Source organism: Rhinatrema bivittatum, chromosome 1 (genome assembly GCF_901001135.1).
Source record: "Rhinatrema bivittatum chromosome 1, aRhiBiv1.1, whole genome shotgun sequence".
Taxonomy (NCBI): domain Eukaryota; kingdom Metazoa; phylum Chordata; class Amphibia; order Gymnophiona; family Rhinatrematidae; genus Rhinatrema; species Rhinatrema bivittatum.
In genome coordinates this window covers 320,202,075-320,223,663 of record NC_042615.1, presented here as the reverse complement: position 1 = coordinate 320,223,663, position 21,589 = coordinate 320,202,075, and the positions used below count along the sequence as shown (strand labels likewise).

Here is a 21,589-nt window from a genome sequence, read left to right as displayed (position 1 = left end):
TAGACATTTTGCTGTTTGTGGTCTGAAAATTTGAAATGCTGTACACAAAAAGTACAGCTTTCCTTAAACTCTGCTGCTTATAAACTTAGCAGGTATAAAATATTGCAAACATTCTGTAAGCTGTTTGAACTCTAATCAGAAAAGTATGACAAAGTATTCAAAATATTTTAAACATTCAAGATTGCTATTTTAGTCAGAATAATTTGCTTATCTATACAAAATCAATTTTACCCATATTAATTTTGGTTAGTAATTGGCACACAATTGTTGAAGCACAGATAGGAATGTGTTGAAATAAGTGGCTTATGGATGAGTCTTTGAGTTTCTTGCTTATGTCATATGTGACTTTGCTATTCAGCTACTAACCTGTCGGATTGCTTATATGAGAGATTTTCTCACTTGTCTGTATGTGTATCTGTAGACGTTTATGTATATGTCTCTTAGCTGTAATAAAAGGTTCACTGTAAATCTGTTGCTGCTTGTCAGTATGCTGTAAATGCAAGTTTACGTCATAGTAAGCTCTGTAAATCCTTAACACAAAATCACGTTGAAGCCCCATGCTTGTCTAGTGCTGGGCATTTTTTTGTATGTAATACTCAAAGGCAGCGAAGGGCAACGTGCAACATTTTGAATCACTGAGAGGGCTGTGGAGGAGTTTTGATGAGCAGGGTGGGAGGGCATATTCCCCCTTGTAATCTGGCTCTGTCAGTTCTTTGAAATGCTACGAAAGGCTATTGTGGCCAGGATTCCCACCAAGCTATGTCAGGGTGTCAAGTAGAAGTATTTCTAGCAAGTTGGCAACACTGCCACACTTCTCCCTTCTTCCTCAGTATCAAGCAGTAGTGGTGGGGAGGGGTGAATGGCAAAGTGGTGTGTTTTGGTGCACTCTGTCTCATTCACACACCTCTGTACTTCCTTCCCCTTTCTTGCTTCCTCTCACTCATACTCTCCCTCCCTACAAACACCAGCTCTATCTTCCCCTCATTTCACACATTTCCTTCCCTTGGCTTCCCTATCCTTCTGTTTCCTCCATCCTCTTACTAGCCTTCATCTCTTCTTGCCTTCCCCTTGCCCCACCAGCACACTTGGCCTTGCCCAAATTTTCCCTCTACATCTCCCCCTTCACCCACTATACCAGATTCCTCTGATTTTTGTGGCTGGTCTCTACTACAGCTGCTTCTCAGCTTCAGCAGTAGCACAGGTATGATTGTGTGAGCCGCAGCAAGAAAGGAAACCATGGTGGTTGAAGCTTTTTCTTTTTTTTTTCTCCTGCCCAGTTCTTGCTGTGGACTCTTTGCCTCAGCCCAGCCAATGGTATTGGTAATGAGAGTATGATTGGCGGCAAGGATGGAAGACAAGCGGGCTTACTGAATGTGGTGTTGTCTTTTGGCTGAGGCAGACCTTCCTGCGGCTTCCAGGACCCAGGCTTAGAGGCAGAGCTTCCTCTGGGTAGGATGGGAAGAGAGGCAAACCTTCCTGTAGCCCTAAATTTTGCATACTAAGAAGTGTTAAATCAAATAAACAATGTTTCATGCTTGCCTTTAATGGGGATTTCTCTGCACTCAGGCAGGCCAATCCACACAAGTGGGCTATGCAGCTCTATCAGCAGATGGAGACTGAATAAAAGCTGACATCACGGACATATAACCTCACCCTGACATCAGCCCGCCAGTATTCTCCGACTTCAGCAGATGCTAGACATGCAATTCCCTACTGGAGATCACCCGCACTAAAATAAATAATAATGAAAGAAGAGGAGAAGAGAGAATATTTGAGCACTGCTTAAGCTCCTGAGGTAACACCAAGTGGGTCCCTCCCTCAGTCAAGCGTTTTCAGTCCAGGAGGCCTCCTCATGCGTGGACTTAAAAATAAGCGACTGGAGCCAGAGGGAGTGCTCGGTGGTGGTGGCTTATGTCTTCTCCCCCAATAGCAGGAGATCTGTTTGTGTTCTCAACCAGGAGGGATGAGCTCAGGTATAGAACAAAAAAAAAGGGAAATAAAGAAAGTTTACGGAGGATTTTCCTTTCCTTCCTTACCAGGTCCCCTTCCCTCAATGCCGGGTGTTTAGGTGTGTTTTACCCCCTTTCGCTCTCACTTTCCAGGAGTCATGGGTTAGGCAGGTTAAGCAGTCTTTGGCTAGGCCCTGCTTGTAAAGCTTGGTTTCTTCAGCTGCGTGGCAGGCCACGGCTGCATAATTTTCCCGCTTGTGTGAGTGCTGCGCAGCAGTGCACTAATGTGAACACGTGCATGCTCTTGTATGCATAAGACCGCAGCCTATATAGAGCACAAGAGGTGTGGTGCGAGTGCATGCTGTTTTGAGGTCTAACTATCTGGGTGCGTACTGAGTGCACACTGAGCACATAATTGGTGCATTCTGTCTGGACGCATTCTGAGAGCATATTGTTTGAGCGTGTCCTGTCTGAACGTATTCTATCTAGGCATGTACTGTCTGGGCGCATGCTACTGCAGCCCCTTACGGGCATGCATTTGTGCATGTTCACCCTGGAACAGTTATGGTGCCGGGGACATGGTGTTTTCAGCATCTAGCTCAGTTGGCCTAGAGATTAAGACTCCAGTCCTAAACCTTGCAGTTGCCACTGGTTCAAGCCCCCATTAGGGTCCTTTCTGGACAAGCAATTTTTGCAGGAGTATACAAGGGAACCTGCTCTAATGAAGTCATATAAAGACAGCTTACACTGTGTGTATAGTGTAATTATATTTGTGGCAAGCCATTGCTTTCTCTGTCATGCTGGTTGGACAAGGTGGTTTACCTACTATGGAATTTGCTGACACTGGGCCATCCCCTCAGACTGAGGGGAATGGGGCTGAAGGGCAATATAACTAATATATCCTAGACGGATAGTTCCCTACCCATTGTGCGGTATATAAGAATTGTAAATAAATCCTCTCCTTAACTTCCCATGACAAGATATCTACGAGAGATGTGGGTCAGTTGGTCAGTGATAGTTTTGGGCCTATGGGCTCCAGAATGCACCCATCCTGCTTTTTCTGTGTGATATCCTAGGGTCTTTAGACTTTTCTGCAGTTTTGCCCGGTGGAGACTTGGGGCTCCCTATTTTCATTCAGCCGCTGCATGCATGCATGCACAGGGGTGAGGCGGAACCTGTTGTGATCAGGAGGATGTGGTTGACGATGTTTCCAACATGGATTTGGGTTTCTCCCTTCTGTACGAAGGGAAGATTCCTCAGGATTTGGAGCCACACTACACTCTGATCCAAGTTTTCAGAGTTGAGTTGCCAGGCCTGTTTCAGATTCTGATGTTGTGTGGCCTGGGGTGACTCTATGGGGGTGCAAAGGAAGGACCTCTTATTGGTCATCCTAATAAGAACATAAGAATATGCTTCTTTCCCTTTCTGGAGGCAGTTTGAGTTGATTGTCCTTGAATGGAGTGCCCCAAAACTAGACTCAAAGGAGGGTGCACTTTAGCGGGTTGTGCCCCTTGGTCTGAAGATGAGGGTAGAATTGTGATACCCAAGGTGGATATCTTGGTAGGTGATATTTCCAAGTGAACCACCATCCCAATATAAGGAGGAACAGCTCTACACAATGCTCAGGATGATTTTGAGACAATCCTTTGGCAGATTCTGAGACCATGGTGATGCATTTGCAGATTGCTCCCTGGTAGATTGGACTTATTGCTTCTCTCTCAAGACACATAAGGAATATGATCTGATGGTAGTTCATTATGGAACTGGGGGGCCGCATTCTTGGCCGTGGCGGGCTTCTATGATTGTGGCTAGACAGGTGGCTTCTATGATCGTGGCTACACACCAGCTGTGGCTACAATTTCCAGGTTACCCTATTAGGGTTTTCTCTTATGCATGCTCCGATACCAGAGCTCCCGGATTTTCACAATGAAGGTCCAAAGATTCACCTATTAGCTCAGAGGTGGGTCCAGTTTGCGATGGACCAGTGGGTCCTTGGCATAAGGGATGACTATGCTCTGGAATTCCTCCAGATGCTGTTCTCTCCGTGCAACTCTCTACTGAAGAGAATGGCAATAATGACTAACTTATGGAGGCTGTTGGACTTGAAGGCTGCATACCTGTTCCCAGATCGCAAGGAAATGAGGGATGCTGTTCCCCCTTATGTCATTCCTATGGAAGTTAATCGTCATTTGTGTTTAACTCCTTCTGGAGGGAAACTCTGCGTCAGAGGATTTTCCCACCTCATCGTTCTTATGGAAGCTTATTTAAGAATTTGCCAGAAATATCAGTGTTTCATGAACTTGGCCTTTCTGGGACATTATCATTTTCAGGCACTATCTTTCAGGCTGGCAATTGTGCCCAAGACCACCTCCAGAGTCATGGTGGTAGTAGCGGTGTCTCTGCACAAAAGAAGCATGCATCTGGATGACTTACAGTATCCTCGGAAGCTGGAGTATTGCGGTATGTGGTCGGTGTGAACCTGGTCGTACTAATTCTGCTGGAGAGTCGCAGTTGGAAGTTAATTGTTCTGTTCATGGGGTTATTGGAGGCCATTTTGAACATTGTCCCCTGTACAAAGGCGCATTTGTAACGTCTTCAGCGTGCTTTGCTCTCCCGGTGGTATCCGCAGTCACAGAAGTGCATAATGCGGTTTCCCTTGCAATGAGAGTTGTTTCAGTGGTGAATACAAGTGGATCATCTCAAGGAGGGGATTTCCCTGGAGACATTGGGCTGGTTGCTTCTCATGCCAGAGATGATCTTTGAGTGTAAGGCTCACTATCAGGAATTGGAACAAAGTGCAGTTCAGCTGGCGTGTTCTTGTTTCACTGAGCAGGTGGAAGCTCATCTGGTTATGGTTCTGTCGGACAATGTATAGAGAGCGCTCTACTTCAATCATTTAGGTGGACCCAGAAGCCTGTCAACTCATAGTAGCTTGCCAGGGTTGTCCGATATTGTGGTATCGTGATTTTTGTCGGTGATCTGAGAGTCCAAAATTTCAGTGCTTTCATTCAGGTGCGGCTGTAGGATAAGATGTTATAAACCTGTCCGCCATGAACACGGATAGGCAGGATCTATCACAAGTTTGCTAATCTGACCGAAACCATATATTTTGTTGCTCCATATTGGCCCCAAAGGCCATGTAGGCTGATTAGAGGCTGCTAGTGGACAGTTCTCTCAGCCTGCAGTTCAGAAAGTATCTGTTGCATCAGGGACCTATTCCACTCCCGATCCGTGTCTATTTTGTCTTATTGTTGGCCTTTTAGAGGGCATGGTTGCTGAAGTGTGGTGGTTATTCTGCAGTGAATTCCACTTTGCTCTAGGCCAAAAAGTGTTCTACCTCTCTGGATTATGTTAGTCGGGGATTTTTCCAGGTTCAGTGTGAGGAACAAAATCCTCAACCTCTCAAGGAGAAATTCCTTTACTTTTGGAACTTTTGCCAGAAGGTTTGCTTAAAGGCTTTGGTCTTTACCACCCTGAAGGTTCAGGTAGCAACTCTGATTTGTTATAGTGGGCGAATCCTTGGTGGACCATTATCTTCTTATCCAGAGGTCTCCCAATTCTTGAAGAGTTAAGCACTTTCGACCTCCCTTACAGCTGTCTGTGCCACTGCAGAACCTTAATCTGGTCTTGACTGATTTGGTGAGTCCCACCTTTCATCCATTGCTTGGTTGTTTATGGCAACTACTTGACTTTGCAGACAGTTTTTTCTCATGGCAGTCTTTTTAACTTGTTGGGTTTCTGAGCTATAAAATCTTTCTTGCCATGAGCCATCTTGTGTGTGACTCCGGGAGTGTTATAGCTTAAGTCTGTACCTTCCTTCTTGCTGAAAGTGGTTTTGGATGCTTGTTTACTCACACTTTTTTCCCTTACCCACATTGGATGGGGTTAGTGTTGAGAGCGGGTTTCATTTTTTGTGTGCCTTAGCTTTCGAGTAGCATCAGATGAGATACTTGAAGATGTCTGAATATTTCAGGTAGTTGGATCAATTGTTTATGCGGCAACACAGGCAGTTATAGCCTGTTGGATAAAGAATGCCATCATGGCTGCCTGTGCAGATGCCGAGATTTCTTCCTCTAAATATGTTTGAGCTCATTCCATTAGAGCCCAGGTGGTATCACGTGCGGAGAATTGCTTATTTTCTCCTGCCAAGATTTTCCGATCAGCTATGGGATCTTCCCTGTACACTTTCCCAAGCATTGCTGCTTAGATGTTTGGGCTTTGAATGGTGCAGCCTTCATGCGTGCGGTGTTGACTGCACCGTGAGCAGCCTCCTGCCCTGTTTGGACAGGAGCTTTGGTACATCCCACTTGTGTGGATTTGCCTGCCTGAGTACAGAGGAAGGAGAAATTACTACTTTACTCACTCTAACATATTTAGAGGAAGTGAGCCTTACACTGATAATTTCCTTTCCACTAAAGAAGGTAGGCCAATCCACAACCTGCCCTCGGGTGCCTATTTGCTTTTAGTTTGTCACTTCTTGTGGGCAATGCAGACTGTTCTGTTCATTCATTGAAGGCCTGGTAAGTGACATGACCAGCCCCTGAGATTAATACATATTAATGTTTGTGGCTGGGCTCTTGTGTTCCTGATTGAGTGGAAACGTGAGTGGTTGACTGTTAATAATCATGTTCTGGTATAACCAGTTTGTCCATAGTCTGGCTTTTCCAGAGAATGCTGGTTGGGCTGATGTTGGGGTGGGGCTATATGCCCCTGACGTCCGCTTTTATTCTTTCTCCATCTGCTGGTAGAGGTGCATAACCATTTGTGTGGATTGGCATACCTTTCTTAGAGGAAAGGTAATTAACAGGTAAGTAGTAATTTCTCAATCCTGGTATTTTTTCCCCTGAGCAAAGAGTAGGGGTATGTGTGTGTGTGTGTAAGTATGTATGTATGTATGTATAAAATATGGTTTCATTTTCAGTATCGAGCATCTGAATCTTGTAGGTATTTCTGTAGCAGCTCATTTAGGTGCAGATAAAATTTGCATGCATTTTAGTTCACTCTCAGTTGGTTATACATTCTGTTTATTATAAGAGGCCCCAAGATCAAACCGATTATTTAATGGCTTTATTGAGAAATGAATCACAGTGAAATGAAAAAAGTTCACATCATGCAAACATTTATGTATCAAACAGTGATGGAATTCTTTCTTATCACCAGCAAAGACAAAATGGTGTGAAATAAATTGTTACAAATTCAGTCTCATATAATACATTTTATGTTCATAGTCTATGTGCAATCAAAAATTGTTCCTAAAATTCATGTGATAAAAACAAAAAACAATCTTTAGAATGTGCAACTGCTACAAGTATAATATAAAATATTACTTTGCTCGTATGCACATTCATAGATACCAATTTCCAACACCTCATCCCATGCACGCAGGATCACGTTGCAGGTGAAACCATTCTTCCTCTATTGCTGATGGTTATCTACGTGAATATTCTCTATTTATTGGCCTCCCCACAATATTTTATGATGCAGTTTTTGTATAGAAGAATATTGTGTAGCAAATTTTAAAGAGAATGCTTTGAAAAAATCCCCCTGTTCTTGTTTCTTTTGATATGTTTATCTCTTCTTTGTCGGTGTTGTCATTTAATTTTTTTCTCTTCTAGCTCCTGTTAGTTCTTGTTTTGCTTTTTCCTACTCTTTCCTTTTCCTCTTTCCCAAACCAGTCCCCCTTTCTCTTCTCTTTACAATTCCTTTTCCTTCCTATCCTGCTCATCACTCTTCTCCAACATTCTCATTTATTCTCTTCAGCCTTATCCCTCTCTCAGCAACCTTCTTTTTTCCACCCTTCCTTTCTGGTTTATTCCTTCCTTCCCTCTGGCTGTCTTAGTCTAGCACCCTCTTCTCTTCTGGCGTTCAATTTTATGACTGTGCCTGCCAACAACAGTATTGGTCACCTATGGTCCTTGGAAAAGGAAACAGCGATTCTTCACACTGTGGCAAGCTTTGCTGCATGGATGATTCTGCTTATCCTTCATGTAGTAGAAGAAGCTGGCAGGAGGACAACTGCATTACTACAAATGTGATGGCATCCTGATATTCCTTGCAAATAAATTAACTTTGCCTCATGTTTTGCAATGTGATACAGAAAAACTTGTTCCTTGCTTTCCTACTTTTGTTTTATGTGGGGCTCGTGCTGTTCTGAATAAATAAATTTAATTTCCACATCTTTTTCCCAAAAAACCTTGGGACAAAGATCACAAAACAAAACAGCTCAAATTGCCCCCTCTCCCAGTCAACAATACCCAAAACTCCAAATATTCTTGAAAATGAACTTTAAAACAAGCATGTATGTTGCATGTAATTTAACCCTTGAAAGATATAAGATGACAATATAAAAGCTGTCTAGTTTTTTCAAGATATCTTTTATATTGTCATCTTTTTGTTGTTCAAAGTTACCATGATTCTGAGTATACCTACTATTTTGGACTTGGACTAAATGCAGAATTCATATCTTGGTTAATAGAAATATATTTCTTTAATATAATTAAAGGTGTGTTAAAATCATTGTCTTATTTTTATCTTTTAAAGCTTGGTCTAAGAAAAGGAAATTAGAAGCATCTTTAGAAACGTCTCCCAAAAGTATCTCCCAAGGCAGTGAGGATATTCAGCTCACAAAAAAGAAAAAAGATGATGTAAGTTTGTTCTCTCCTATTTGAAACATGTTAAATGGAATTACCTTTTGCACAAATATTTGACACGCAATCAGATCAAATGTTTATATTAAGAATCTTGCTGATGAAATCCATTCTTTTTCACTTTTGTATGTAATCATACCTTTTATGCAAGCCACAGATGTAAAAAAAAAAAGCATAAAGGTGATTAAAACAGCAATTGGATCTGAATCATGAAAACCAGTTACCGTGGAGATTTTTTTCTGTTAGACAACCAGCACACAGTGCAAACTTGTATGAGGTCTTAAATTTAGAGGTTTCAGATTGCTTATAAAAACATGAGGTGCAATATTTTTAAAAGAGAAAGTGAGTTGGACAGGACTGGAAAATTCGTAATAAGGAAGAGGAGGAGTCCTGAAGTATCCACATTGTTGCAGATAACGAGAGAACTTCTAATAGGAAATGAGATAGAGTAAGTGAGAAGGGACAGAAGTACTGAGAGGTCAGCTTATGGAAAATAATGAAAAGTATAAATAAGTATGACACATTGGCATATCCTCTTATAAGAGTCAGAACTAGCAAACTTCCATAAAGTAAAAGCTACAAGATACTGTTTTGTTTTTTTTCTTAGCATACAGACAGATGAATCCAAAACCAATGGGTTATGCACCTCTACCAGCAGATGGAGGTGGAGCAAAGCTGACATCACAGTATATTTACTCCTGCAGTGACATCAGCCCACCAGTAGTCTCAGTCTGCAGCAAGTGGTGGATGTACATCTCCCTACTGGGGATTGCTTTAGGTTTTAGGAGAAAAGGACATTTTTTGCCCCATTCTCATGTGGTGATACCGTATGGTCCCTCCCTCAGTTGAGAATTCCTGAGGTGATATCCTTGGATCCCTCCCTCAGATGAGAGGCCTTTGTCCGATAGCTAGTTTTCAGCTGGCATGCACTTAGTTTTGTTTTTTTTTTTGTTTGTTTTTTATTAACAGCTAACAAACAAAAAAAAGCTGAAAGGCAGCGGGTGCAGGAAGCCGAGCGCATAGGTGAAGGTATATGCCCTCGCTCCCCGCAGCTAGAGATTGATTCTATTCTCAGCCAGGACGACTTGAGCTCAAGTAAAGAATAAAAAAAAAAACCTTAGGGCCAGATTTTAAGAAGTATGCAGGGGCATACAGGCAAGTTTGCTTACCGTAAACAGTGTTTCTGTAGATAGCAGTATGAATTAGCCATGCTGTCATGGGATCTGTCAATCAGGTCCGGGAGGCGGAGCTTTACCAAGCAGAGATTTAGATTTTAGCTCTCTGCGGCTGCGCGTGTGTTCCTGCGCAGGAAAGTAACAGTTTCTCCTCAGTCTGTGATTAAGCTGTATTGTAGTCGAAAAGACTGTAACTGCTAGGGAGGAGGGTGAGTCAGCATGGCTAATTCATCCTGGTATCTACAGAAACACCATTTACGGTAAGCAAATTTGCTTTTTCCTGTCCATAGCAGGGCTGAATTAGCCATGCTGTCATGGGAGTCCCAAGCTCCCGATCACGTTGTTTATGCTATGTATGTCTGTACATGATCATGAACAGTGTGGCAGTCACTGTGTACAAGAAGATAGAGATTGGAAGATTGCGTACCCTATCTTCGCATCAGCGGCTGCTTGTTGATCAAGGCAGTAGTGCGATGTGAAGGTATGGAGCGATGACCATGTAGCTGCCTTACAAATGTCTATGGGTTGTACATGTTTAAGGTGTGCCAAGGAGGCCACCGCTGCTCTAACTTGATGAGCTTTGGGAACAGAATGTAGCTGTAGCTTCTGTTTGTCGTAGCAAAACTTGATGCATTGTGCTATCCAGCTGGAGATGGTGCGTTTAGCCACCGGTAGTCCAGGCGCCTTCGGGTCAAGAGACAAAGAGTTGAGAAACTCGGGAATCCGAGTTTGTTCTGTCTTTGTAGTATGTTAAAGCTCTTGCAATCTAGTGTATGCAGTAATTTTTCCCTGTCATTTGCATGAGGTTTAGAGAAAAAGATGGGTAATTCTATGGTCTGATTGAGATGGAATTGAGAAACCACTTTTGTTAGGAAGTACAGGTGAGTTCGGAGAACCACCTTATGGTGATGAAACTGTAAATACGGAGAATAATGGACCAAGGCCTGTAATTCACTGACTCATTGTGCTGATGTTACTGCAACCAGTAACACCACCTTCCATGTGAGGTATTTAATATGTGCTGAGTCCATGGGCTCAAACGGGGGAAGCATAAGCTGTTCAAGAACTATGTTGAGGTTCCACGGAACTGGAGGTTTGGAGGACGAAGGTGATTTAACCCCTTGATGAAACGAGATAGTAAGGGGTGATTGGAAATAGGAATATTGTTAAGTGGTCTGTGATATGCCGCTATGGCACTGAGATAAACCCTAATGGATGATGTTGCAAGACCAGCTGTGTACAGTGTATGTAGATAATCCATGAGTAACTCAGGTGAACAGTCTAATGGTGGTACACTGTTAGAAATGCACCAGGTCGAGTATCATTTCCATTTATAGTTATAGTTTTTCCTTGAGAGTTTCCTGGATTCTAACAAAATGGACTGTGCCGAAGTGGAAACTCCCTGTTCTGTTAAAAAGGAGCCTCTCAATTTCCATGCTGTCAAATGGAGAGATGAGTGTAGCGGGTGTAGAAGCGTTCCTTGATCTTGGAAGAGAAGATCTGGGAGATTTGGTAACCGAATTGGGTCAGAGATGGGCAGTCGGAGAAGGAAACTGTACCACGGTTGCCTTGGCCAGGCTGGAGCTACGAGTATCAGTTGAGCCTAGTCTGCTATGCACTTTTGAATTGTCCTTGTTATGAGTGGTATGGGAGGAAAGGCGTACAGGAGGCCTGTCGTCCACGGAATGAGGAAGGCATCCTAGGCTATCCTGAACTGACTTGGGCTTATCGAGCAGAATTTGGGAACTTGAGCATTGATCTCTGTTGCAAAGAGATCTATTGCAGGCATCCCCCACTGAATGAAGATGTCTTGGGCTACCTCCAAATTGAGTGTCCATTTGTGAGGATGAAAGATCCGTCTTAGCCTGTCCGCTCTTGAATGCTACTCCTGGTAGGTAAGTTGCTTGCAGATGTATGCAATGTTGGTGCGCATGTTTGAAGATTGTCAGGGTCGCCTTGCAAAGGGACCATGAACCGGACCCTCCTTGCTTGTTGATATAAAACATTGCCACTTGATTGTCTGTGTAGATCATGACCTTGCGGCCCTTTAAGTGATCTTGAAACACTTGTAACGCATTTTGAATTGCTCTGAGCTCCAATAAATTTTTATCCCAGGACAAGCAGGATGCTAGTCCTCACATATGGGTGACGTCATTGATGGAGCCCTAGGCGGGAAAACTTCTGTCAAAGTTTCTGTAAAGCTTTGACTGGCACCCTGAGTGCCTACTGAGCATGCCCAGCATGCTATGATATTCTCTGCCACAGGTGGCCCTCTTCAGTCTTCGTTTTTCCGCGCTGCTGTAAGCATCGCGGGATAGGAGCCGTTGAGATTTTTTCTCAACACATTTCTGACTGAAAAGTCAGTGCTTTACGATATTCTCTCTCACAAGTTCCTCGAGGTACACTTTGACACCAGCTGGTGAGTACCTATGTCTCAAATTTTCCATTTTTGTGGAATTTTATTTTCATAAAATTCCTATCCTTTTTCGACGGATGTCGACGGGAAGTATGGCTACCGGTTTTAAAAAATGCCCAGTTTGTGGCCGCAAATGTCCATCACCGATCCGCACGTCAAATGTCTGCTATGCCTCGGTGAAAAACATGAGGTAAATACTTGTCCGCAATGCGCTGAGATGACACCGAAAAGTCGCAAGACTCGACTAGAAAAAATGGAACACTTGTTCCAGTTACAACTTATACCGTCTGCTTTGACGTCGTCAAGATCGTCTCCGGCTGGAACGACTCAGCGCCTTTTGCTCAAAAAGCCCTGTCCGGGACCATCCGGGTATCGCTCCTCACCGTCTGCGTCTTCGACTTAATCCGTCGATTCCCAGAAGTCGAAACATAAACATTGACACCGTAGGTCATCGTCGGAAACCGCTGGCCAGGAACCCTCGACAGCAAAGCGGCCACGCACGGAGGAAACATCAGAGTCTGGGCCTACTCCTCCGTCCTCGATACCAGATCCTCTGCAGGGATCTGCACCGGATCCTACTCCTCAGCCTCCGCCATCGCTTACAACTGTTCTCCCTCAGACAGTTGTAACGCCGGAATTGTCTGAACTTATCAGACAAGTGGTATTACAGGCTTTCAAGGAGCAGTACGTACAGACGGGCTCGTCGATGCCGATGCTTACAGCATCGATGCCGGCAACTCTGCCGATGCCGGTGGGCTCACCGATGCCGGTGTCCACATTGACACCAACACGAGATGCATTGATGTCGACACCAGCTTTCACAGCTACATCGTCGATTCCTCGACAACCGCCATCAACTTCCTCGATGCTGACGGCCGGATTACCATCGTCGAGGCCTATCGATATTCCATCGAGACAACCATCAGCAGAACAGCCAGAAACACAGGATCTGGCTTTCTACCAACGTCTCATTCAAAATTACCAAAACGTCATCGACACTTTGCCAAGGAAATCAATAGATCCAACACCTACGTCATGGCCTCTGGATGACCCTTTACCAGGCCCATCAGGACTCCACTTACAGCCAAGAACCATCACAAAATCCCCTTATAGGGATGATGAAGAGGATTCTTGGGATGACCATGATTCAGACACGTCTTCTGAAGACTTTATGTCCGACCCCTCTCCACCAGGACACAGGAAAAAGTCCTTTCCAGAAGACCTATCTTTTTCCAATTTTCTTCAGGATATGGCAGACACCATTCCTTTTAAACTGACTGCTGAACAGGACACTAGACAACATACACTAGAAGTCCTACATTTCGTGGATCCCCCCAAACAAGTTTTAGCCATCCCAATTCATGAGGTACTCTTAGACCTCCAGCATAGAGTATGGGAACATCCATCTACAGTGCCAGCAGTGAACAGACGAGTGGATTCCACCTACCTAGTGCAACCAGCACCTGGGTTCCAGAAGGCACAACTGCCACACCACTCAGTGGTGGTTGAATCTGCCCAAAAGAAATCCAAACGTTCTCGCCCTCACTCTTCAACTCCCCCTGGCAAGGACCATCGCTTCCTCGATTCCTTAGGAAGAAAAATCTATCAGGCTGCAATACTAAACTCCAGAATCTCTGCTTACCAACTGTACATGACACAGTATCGGAGAGATTTATGGAAACAGATGGAGGAGCTCACAAATTCTTTTCTTGCACAGCTTCAAGAACAAGCACAGGCCATAATTAATAAAGGCCTAGAAGCAGGAAAACATGAGGTGAGGGCGGCTTACGATAGCTTTGACATTGCCTCCAGGACTGCAGCTGCAGGAATTACAGCTCGCAGATATGCATGGCTAAAGGCATCGGATCTCAGGCCTGAGGTCCAAGAAAAATTGGTAGATCTACCATGTTTGGGAGACATTTTGTTCGGGGATAAAGTCCAAGAGGCAGTTCAGCAACTCAAAGACCATACTGAGACATTACGACAGCTGTCCCAGATGCCCCAAAACACTTCTGTTCAGTCACAATGTCGTCTACCCAGGAGGGAACCTAGGCGTCCTTATTACAGGCCTCGTAAATACTATGCACAAACTTCCAGGCCAAGATATACTAGGCCTCAACAGCAACGCTCCCAAGCAACACAGCCTAGAGCTCCCCGCACACAACCTCCACCTCCGTCAGGCCCAGCGGCGGGATTTTGAGATCTCACCCAGAGAACAAACTCAATCCCATAACCCTAACCCTCTACAAAACCTACCGGTAGGAGGCCGAATATCCCAATTTCACTCCAATTGGATCAAAATTACCTCAGACCAATGGGTACTCTCCATTGTGTCTCGAGGATACAAACTAAATTTCCTCTCCATTCCACCAGAATCTCCACAGAGTTTCTTCCCACAACAGAATTCTCATCTAACTCAATTACAAATAGAATTATCCACCCTTCTGAGAGCCAGGGCTGTTGAACCAGTGCCCCGGACTCAGCAGGGCAGAGGATTCTACTCCCACTATTTCCTCATTCCAAAGAAATCAGGAGGCCTACGTCCCATCTTAGACCTAAGAAATCTCAACAAATTTCTAAGAAAAGAAAAGTTCAGGATGATTTTTTTGGGCACCATGCTTCCACTACTTCAAAGAGGGGATTGGCTTTGTTCTCTGGATCTACAAGATGCTTTCGCTCACATTCCAATATACCCTCCTCATCGCAAGTATCTGCGCTTCATGGTAGGCCATCAACACTACCAATACAAGGTACTGCCATTCGGACTAGCCTCTGCCCCCAGAGTATTCACCAAATGTCTGGCAGTAATATCTGCACACTTGCACAAAGAAAGAATCCATGTCTTTCCATACCTAGATGACTGGCTCATCAGAAGTCAATCTCAACAAGGAGCTCTGACTTCCCTCAACCGAACAATTGCTCTACTTCACTCCATGGGATTTCTCATCAACTATCAAAAATCCCATCTCACACAGTCACACCTTCTTCAATTCATAGGAGCAGAATTGAACACCATACTCTCAAAGGCCATTCTACCCAAGGATCGAGCGGACACACTTTCCTTACTGGCAAACTCAATCCACTCAAAAGAATACATAACAGCTCATCAGTTTCTAACCATACTAGGCCACATGGCCTCTACAGTTCATGTGACTCCTATGGCAAGACTGGCCATGAGAGTAACTCAATGGACACTGAGATCTCAATGGATCCAAGCCATTCAACCACTACATTCTCCAATTCAAGTAACCCACCAGTTACGTTCATCTCTACTATGGTGGGCGAACAAGGACAACTTGTGCAAGGGCCTGCCCTTCCAACAACCAGTCCCACAAATAACATTAACTACAGATGCATCCACCTTGGGTTGGGGAGCTCATATATTGAAAAGCGCCTCACCATCAGGCGCCAGCGAGCGGGGAGGCCACCCTCCATCCTGGGCCCCCGCAAGAAGTGAACACCATCTTAAATAATAAAAAAGAAACGGAACTATCATCAGGAGGTGAGGGAAATGGGTGACTGCGATGTATGACCATGCCCCTCCCCCGACGTCACTGTGAGCTCCGGCGGCAGTTGAAAAGCGCCTCATCATCAGGCGCCAGCGAGCGGGGAGGCCACCCTCCATCCTGGGCCCCCGCAAGAAGTGAACACCATCTTAAATAATAAAAAAAGAAACGGAACTATCATCAGGAGGTGAGGGGAAATGGGTGACTGCGATGTGTGACCATGCCCCTCCCCCGACGTCAACTCTTTGTGCTTCATTTACTATTTTTTCTTTTACGTTTTCTGTTAAGTAACCTTTTTTCAAGTTCCTACCTTATGCCTTTGTTAACAATTTTATTATAAATGTTCTCTGTATTTGACTATGGAAATATTTTTTCCTGCTTTTTCTGCTTTATGTAAACCGGTATGATTTGCATTTTAATGTAAGAATGTCGGTATATAAAAATTATAAATAAATAAATAAATATAAATACTCTTCAGACCCAAGGAACTTGGACAAAACTTGAAGAAACATTTCAAATCAATTTCCTGGAGCTTCGAGCTATACGTTATGCTTTAAATGCATTCAAGGACTGCCTTTCACACAAGACTGTTCTGATCCAAACGGACAACACAGTAGCCATGTGGTATATCAACAAACAGGGAGGTACGGGCTCGTATCTCCTCTGTCAAGAAGCTGCACAAATCTGGGGCTGGGCCCTGAACCACTCAATGCTCCTCCGGGCCACATCTGCCAGGCATTCTCAACGTAGTGGCAGATCGCCTCAGTCGTCACTTCCAACCACACGAATGGTCTCTGGATCCCTCAGTAGCGACCAGGATATTCCAACGTTGGGGTCAGCCGACAATAGACCTCTTTGCATCACATCTGAATTACAAAGTGAACAAGTTCTGTTCTCTCCACAAACAGAACAACCAGCCAGCCAAGGACGCCTTTGCTCGCCCTTGGAACTTAGGCCTACTGTACGCGTATCCTCCAATACCGCTCATAACAAAAACTCTAGTGACGCTACAGTAGGACAAAGGGTCCATGATACTCATAGCCCCATATTGGCCTCGCCAAGTCTGGTTTCCCATACTTCTAGACCTCTCGATCAGGGATCCAATTCACCTGGGTGTAGATCCCACTCTCATAACTCAGGATCAGGGACAGTTGCGACATCCCAACCTTCAATCCCTTTCCCTGACAGCATGGATGTTGAAAGCTTGATCTTGCAACCACTCAATCTTTCATCCAACATATCTCGGGTACTTATAGCTTCACGTAAACCCTCCACGCGAAGAAATTATGCTTCAAAATGGAAAAGGTTTACTTTGTGGTGTAGACAAAAGAGCATTGACCCTTTTTCTTGCCCCATGATTTCTCTATTAGACTACCTATATCATCTTTCAGACTCTGGTCTTCAGACTTCATCTGTTAGAGTACACTTAAGTGCAATTTCAGCTTACCATAACAAGCTGGGAGATGCACCTATTTCCACGCAGCCTCTCATCAATAGATTTATGCGAGGTTTAACTCAACTCAAACCACCAATTCGGCCCCCAGTCACACAATGGGACCTGAACCTGGTGTTAACAAGATTCATGCGTTCTCCCTTTGAACCCATAGATTCCTCTGACCTTAAATTTCTCATATGGAAGACTATCTTCCTCATTGCCATTACCTCAGCTAGAAGGGTTAGTGAGTTACAGGCACTTGTCACGTAAGAACCCTACACAAAGTTCCTACATGACAGAGTGTTTCTCCGTACACATCCGAAATTCCTCCCCAAGGTAGTTACGGAATTCCACTTGGACCAATCCATAGTTTTACCCACATTCTTTCGTAGGCCTCACTCTCACCCAGGAGAAACAGCCTTACATACCTTGGACTGTAAGCGTGCTTTGGCATTTTATATCAATCGCACAGCAGTCCACAGGAAATCCACTCAACTGTTTGTTTCTTATGATCCAAACAAGCCAGGGGAAGCAGTGGGCAAGCAGACTCTATCCAATTGGCTAGCAGATTGCATACAGTTTTGCTATGAAAAAGCAGGCCTTCCTCTCCAAGGGCGAGTAAAGGCACATGCAGTAAGAGCAATGTCAACCTCAGTAGCACACTATCGTTCAGTGCCCATAATTGACATTTGTAAAGCAGCGACATGGAGTTCTCTTCACACTTTTGCAGCTCACTACTGTTTAGACAAAGCAGGAAGACAAGATTCAGCCTATAGACAATCTGTCTTAAAGAACTTGTTTCCAGTTTAAACCCAACTCCTTCTACATCCATCCTGCTGTGATCTTCGGCTGCCTCATTTTCAACAACAATATATCCCTGTTGCTTCAATTCAAAATGACTCAGCCTCTAGCTTGCTAATCACCCATATGTGAGGACTAGCATCCTGCTTGTCCTGGGATAAAGCAAAATTGCTTACCTTGTAATAGGTGTTATCCCAGGACAGCAGGATGTAGTCCTCACTAAACCCACCCGCCTTCCCCGCTGTGTTGGGAATTTTTCTATTTTTACTATTCTTTTGCTAAAGCTTAAGACTACATACGAGACTGAAGAGAGCCACCTGTGGCAGAGAATATCATAGCATGCTGGGCATGCTCAGTAGGCACTCAGGGTGCCAGTCAAAGCTTTACAGAAACTTTGACAGAAGTTTTCCCGCCTAGGGCTCCATCAATGACGTCACCCATATGTGAGGACTACATCCTGCTGTCCTGGGATAACACCTATTACAAGGTAAGCAATTTTGCTATCTGCCGGGTCTGCTCGAGATTGTCCATAATCCTTGGGTTTCGTAAATCTCGAGATGTGCTCCCCATCCCCTGCGAGTCGATCTGTGATTAAAACTGCGTTGTGAGGAGGAGGACTGAATAATGCTCCTTTGGACAGGGTGGAGTCTAGGAGCCACCATGTTATGTCCTGTTTCATCTCGGAGGTCAACGATAACTTCTGTGTCAATGGTTGTGAGTGTTGTTTCCATTGACGTTTTAGTCCCCATTGCAGGCATCTCATGTGTAGCCTGGTGTTGGGAACCATGAAAATAGCCGCTGCCATGTGGCCGAGGACTACCAAAATTTGTCTCGCCGAAGGCCTTTGAGTGTTGTTTAACGAGTAGAGAAGTTGACGTAGTTGTGTTATTCTTTCTGTTGGGAGATATGCCCAGTTGCGAACAGTGTCCAGGCCTGCTCCTATAAACTGTAGTCTTTGTGTTGGTTGGAGAAGTGATTTCTGAAAATTGCTCCCTAGCCCCAATTCCTATAAGCACTGTATCACCCGTCGAAGGTGATCGAGTAAGATGTCCGGGGTCGAGGCTATTATTAGCCAATCGTCCAGATATGGAAAGATGGTCATACCCTGTTGTCTGAGATGAGCCACCATCACAACCATGCATTTGGTGAAAACCCTGGGTGCAGCCGATAGTCCAAAGGGAAGAACCTTGTACTGGTAGTGTTGATGGCCGTAGCGAAAGCATAGGTAACGCCAAGAGGATGGATGGATTGGAATATGTGTGTAAGCATCCTTCAGATCGATGGAACACATCCATCGATTGAATCAGAGGTAGGATCGATTTCAATGATACCATCTTGAATTTGTCTTTGGTCAGGAATTTGTTCAATTCCCATAGATCTAATGTGGGGCGAAGGCCACCCGACTTTTTGGGTATGAGGAAATATGAGGAATAAAATCCTGTCTGTCGGGTCTTCGGGAAAATCCGTCAAATGGCCTGTTCGCGAAGCAAAGCAATTTCCTCCCCCAGTTGTGGTGAGGTAGTATGGGTTTTGTGGTAAATTGGAGTTGGTAGCTATGTCGTACTATCTCTAAAACCCATTGATCGGTTGTTATTCTCTCCCAGGTTGCCAGGCAAGAATGAATTCTGCCAGGTGGTGCTTGATGTAGTGATGGTGGCTGGGTTATTAAAAAGATTGCGTTGATTTTACTGCAGCAGCTGGTTGTTGTCTGCTCTCTTTGGTTACGTGGCTTACCCCTACGTTGAGTTGGGTTGTGTTGTTGCGGCGGAGGACGTTGGTAAGATGGATACGTCTGTGTACGAAAGGATTGATAAGACCTGTAAGGCATACGGGCATAGAATTGTCTACAAGTAGATCCTACATAACGACGCGTGGTCGAGTAGTGAGGTTGTGATGTTAAGGATTGGACTGCTAGAGCTTCCTCTTTTAATTTGCTGACTGTGTCTTGAAATCATTCTCCGAACAGGTTGTCTCCTGTACACGGGAGGTTTGTTAGTTTCTCGTGTAAATCTTCTCTTTTGGTACTAGAACGTAACCATGCCATCCTACGGGCTGCGATGGCTGTTGCAGATGCTCTAGAAGATGTTTCAAATCCCTCATATATCGACCACAGAAGGTGTCGAGAACACTCCTCCATGTCTTGAAGAGGCAGTGGTATTTAATCTGCCATCGAGGAAAGCATACCTTTTGTGGCTTGTATGCACTCATATAGGTATTGTACCATGTAGAATTGATGGTGCATAATGCGGGCATTCAACATTGAATTGTGGTACATCTTTCTGCCAAACTCATCTAAATATCGGTTGTCCTTGCCTGGTGGATATGAGGTTGCGACTTTGCTTTTTTGAATCTTTGCATTGCAGACTCTACCACAATTGAAGCATGTGGTAGTTGTGGCATAGAGTAAGGCGATGTTTTCCGGATGCGAAATTTTATATCCGTTTTATTTGAAACCGCTGACAGAGTAAGGTGTTTCCCAAGATTTCTGTAGGACGGTATGTAATAGTTCCTGTGGTGGGAGAGATATTGGTTCTCCTGGAGCATCGAAAATCTTTAGGAGACCAAAGGTTTCTGATCTAGGGTCTGTCTCCTTTTGTACCTCCAGATGTAATATCGTGCCCAATTTTTCTAAAAATTTTGGGTGTGTCAGGTCCTCTGGAGGGTAATACAGTTCATGCAGTTGTTCTTGCGGATCCGATGGGAATCCGGTAGATGACGATGGGGATGTTTGCGGAGACAGAGAATCGATAGGTGTATCTTGCTGTTGAATTGGTGGAATTGGACGTTTTGCTATTGGGGATGCCGGAGGCTCCACCGGTTCTCTAGAGGTATGTATACTGTGTTCCGGGGAACTCACAGTTCGTTAGACATCTTAAAGGATGATTGAAGAGTTTCGTAAAACCCTGCCAACAATTGGGAATATTGAAAAAATGCCTCTCTTGTTTGAGGAGGCATTGTTGAACGACCAGATTGTTTTGGTAACTCACATGCTTTAGGTTGCACCGGAGGAATTTGAGGGGAAGCACTTGGCACATCATACTTCTTCCCCATCTTGCCCTCTGTGGTCCTAACAGAATTATCTGAGGATGTAGATGCAGCGGAGGAAGTGATTTGTATTATGTCTCTACGAGATAATGTACCTGCACTTAGTGCGTGAGATGACCTAGAAGTAGAAGGGCTTACTTCCCCATGTGTCCCTCGTCTTCACAGCCTTTTGATGTGAGTGACGTGATCGCCTATGGTGATGGCGTCCTGTGTGGATTCCACTTCCCGACGGCGAAAGTCTTGTATGTTTTGATTTCACCTCTGTAGAATTGGAATCTGAAGAGGTGGAAAGATGTACATCTGGAGACTGATGCCTTCGTTTTAACTCATGTGGTATTGAATGATATGGGTGCTTGGACTGTTGTAGTCCACTGTGCTTCGATTTCTTTGCTGCCGTGTGCTCCAATGCCTTCGGTGCCATGTGCGCCGATGTTTTCTGTAGATTGTGCGCATATGGCGACTTGTGCGCATAAGTCTTCGGTGCCGTGCATGCGCAGATGTCTTCGGCGCCATTGTTTCCGGCACCATGCGCGCGGACGTCTTGTGCGCCAATGTCGTTTTGGGCACATAAGTTGTAGGCGCCAAAGTTTTAGGCGCCATTGTTTCCTGCGCCAA

The 21,589-nt window shown here is 44.5% G+C and overlaps 1 protein-coding gene across 1 annotated transcript in view; it reads left to right on the top strand.

Moving 5' to 3' along the window:
- SMARCAD1 (SWI/SNF-related, matrix-associated actin-dependent regulator of chromatin, subfamily a, containing DEAD/H box 1) overlaps window positions 1-21,589 on the top strand; it is a 470,565-nt gene that overhangs the window by 111,989 nt on the left and 336,987 nt on the right. Inside the window, exon 6 of the mRNA XM_029597690.1 lies at window positions 8,490-8,593. Within this exon, the coding sequence (XP_029453550.1) occupies window positions 8,490-8,593 (104 nt within the window). The remainder of the gene's footprint in view (window positions 1-8,489; window positions 8,594-21,589) is intronic.